The 2,500-nt window shown below is 38.8% G+C and overlaps 1 protein-coding gene across 1 annotated transcript in view; it reads left to right on the forward strand.

Annotated features, from left to right (window-relative positions):
• The window catches only part of LOC113805007 (uncharacterized), an 8,170-nt gene that overhangs the window by 5,212 nt on the left and 458 nt on the right, over positions 1 to 2,500 (forward strand). Inside the window, exons 3-5 of the mRNA XM_070117508.1 lie at positions 1 to 172; positions 954 to 1,151; positions 1,404 to 1,582. The exon at positions 1 to 172 is cut by the window's left edge and continues 17 nt beyond it. Of these exons, the coding sequence (XP_069973609.1) occupies positions 1 to 172; positions 954 to 1,151; positions 1,404 to 1,582 (549 nt within the window). The remainder of the gene's footprint in view (positions 173 to 953; positions 1,152 to 1,403; positions 1,583 to 2,500) is intronic.

Raw genomic sequence — 2,500 nt, forward strand, 5'->3', positions numbered from 1 at the left:
GGGACGACGATGATGAGCCACAGTACGACCCAAACAAAAGAATCAAAGCAGAGCCAGACCAAGAGGAAGGGAGCAGTAGCAGAGAACGCGACGGCAGGAGACTTGCTGAAGACCAAGGTGGGAGAAGGGATCGCCGAGAAGGACCAAGGGAGATCCAGGCAGAGAATGGGAGGTAGGGTAGAGTGCTCGAGCATGCTTTTTCTTCTTCTTCTTAGTCTTCTTCTTAGACCTCATCATATTTTCATCCTTTATCTTTCTTTTTCATCTTCTTTTAGGTACTTCTCCTCCTCTTTCTACATCTGTTCTACTTCTTCCTCCTTGATTTTCTTGTTCCGATTCCTTTTTCTTCTTATTCTTCTATTTGCATAATTTTTTTTCCTCCTGTTTTTTTTTGTTTCTTCTTCATCCCCCCCTTTCATCTTGTTTGTTTTTCCTTTTTTCTTTTTTATTCTTTCATTCTTTCTTTCTTTCTTTCTTTTCATTGTTCTATAAAATTTTATGATGTATCCTAGATTTTAGTGCATAATAGGTATACATGTGAGTGTCCATACATGAACACAAATTCAAGCAAGATTTCAAAAGCTTGTGTTCCTTGTCCGTGCTCAGACTCACTCCTGAATATCCTTCTTATTTTGGTTACATGAGGGGTACACTCCCCCAGGATAGGCATCTCAAGGCCAACTTCAAAATGTTTCCATTTTGAGTATTGAACATAATAATATTAATAGATTTCTGAAGTGATTTTAGATTCTAGATCCTCTTTGCTTGTGAATACGATGGTAGGAAATGGGCGAAGAACTCGCTCCCCTAGTTCTCCAGATTGTGCACCCAGGTCTGGCTATAAGGGGAAATAAACCCTAACATGTTTCTGGTTACGATGTCAGGTATGGTAGGTGGAACCCTGGCAATTCATCGTTCCTGGTTCTCTGCTCATGTGAAAATGATTCTTCCAGATCTAGAGGCAACGTTGAGGAGGCGAGAGCAGGGGTGAAGATGAACGCGGAAGACAATGTCCAGGAGGAGGAGGAGGTGCAGAAGCCAAACATGGGACTCTCAGGAAAACTGACCGAAGACACAAATACCTACAATGGGGTCGTGATCAAGTATTCGCAACCTCCTGAGGCGAGAAAACCCAAGAGAAGATGGAGATGGTGAGTTCTTAGTTTGTCTGTTTTTGTCTTGGTCTCTGTCCTTGTCTCTGCATGTGTCTGTTAGTTTGTCTTAGTCTTTCTGTCTCTCTGTCTCAGTTCCATATATGAGATTTTAAGAGAAATAATATTTTATTTGCCCTCTCTGTGTCTCTTATTTTATGTATTCTTATAATTGCTGTCATTGACTAATATTCATGCACAAGAGAATTCTACTCTATTCTTTAATGACTCTCCCCCACTTTCATTTTTTAGGTATATATTCAAAGGTGAAGAAGACCTGCCATTCTTGCCGCTCCACCGACAGAGTGCCTACCTCATCGGCAGAGACCGCAAAGTTGCAGACATCCCAACAGACCACCCGTCCTGCTCCAAACAACATGCCGTCCTCCAGTACCGACTTGTGACCTACAACCGAGAAGATGGGACGAAAGGTAAGGTTTTGTGGATTGTGTTAATTTTTTTTATTTATTTATTTATTTTTTTTTTTCTTTATCCATTTATTTGTCATAGCTCATTTTGCTTGGTTTAGATTATAAGTTACATATACATTCTTTATTTTCTTTCTTTTTCTTTTCTAAGTAATACTGCATTAATTTGTGTGTGATTCTGCCCTGTCTGTTATGTCATATTGAATTTGATGTTCAGAGTCATGCAGCAGTTGTGTCATTCTTTCTTCTCTTGTATTAGTGTCTGTCTTTTATCAGATGGTTCATCATATAGCTCAGTGCTTGTTTATCTCCATGTCTGTCTGTTAGTTTTATGTGACATTAAGGCATGTCAATTATTTCCTACTGCTCCATCTTCATTTGTCTTCATGTGTGTCTGTTGTAAACCATTTTTCTATTGGTTGTCTCTTTGAAGAAATGAAAGATTCTGTAAATCACACCTCTTAACCCTTTATCGGGTAAATGGCCACATATGAGCACTTTATATATATATATATATATATATATATATATATATATATATATATATATATATATATATATATATATATATATATATATATATATATATATATATATATATATATATATGTAGATATATGAATATTTAAGTGAGTGCCTGGTAAAGGGTTAATTTTGAGCCAGTAGTGTGTAAAGTATGTTGACTTTTTCACATATCTGGCAAGTTTCAATTTGATTTGTTATTTGATATATTAACCCACTCATGCCGGGTACATTTTGTAGCCAAAATTTTAAAAATCCGGGCGGCTACAAAATCGGCGGGCGGAGCTTCCCCGGAGTCTGTCCGCCCGCCCGGCCGCGCGCCGCTTCTGCCTCGGAGCACAGCTCCGAGACATCATCGCACTGGCGGGCAGCCCGACATTGTTTATTTTACCCTGTGTC

The sequence above is a fragment of the Penaeus vannamei genome, chromosome 40, assembly GCF_042767895.1.
Source record: "Penaeus vannamei isolate JL-2024 chromosome 40, ASM4276789v1, whole genome shotgun sequence".
Taxonomy (NCBI): domain Eukaryota; kingdom Metazoa; phylum Arthropoda; class Malacostraca; order Decapoda; family Penaeidae; genus Penaeus; species Penaeus vannamei.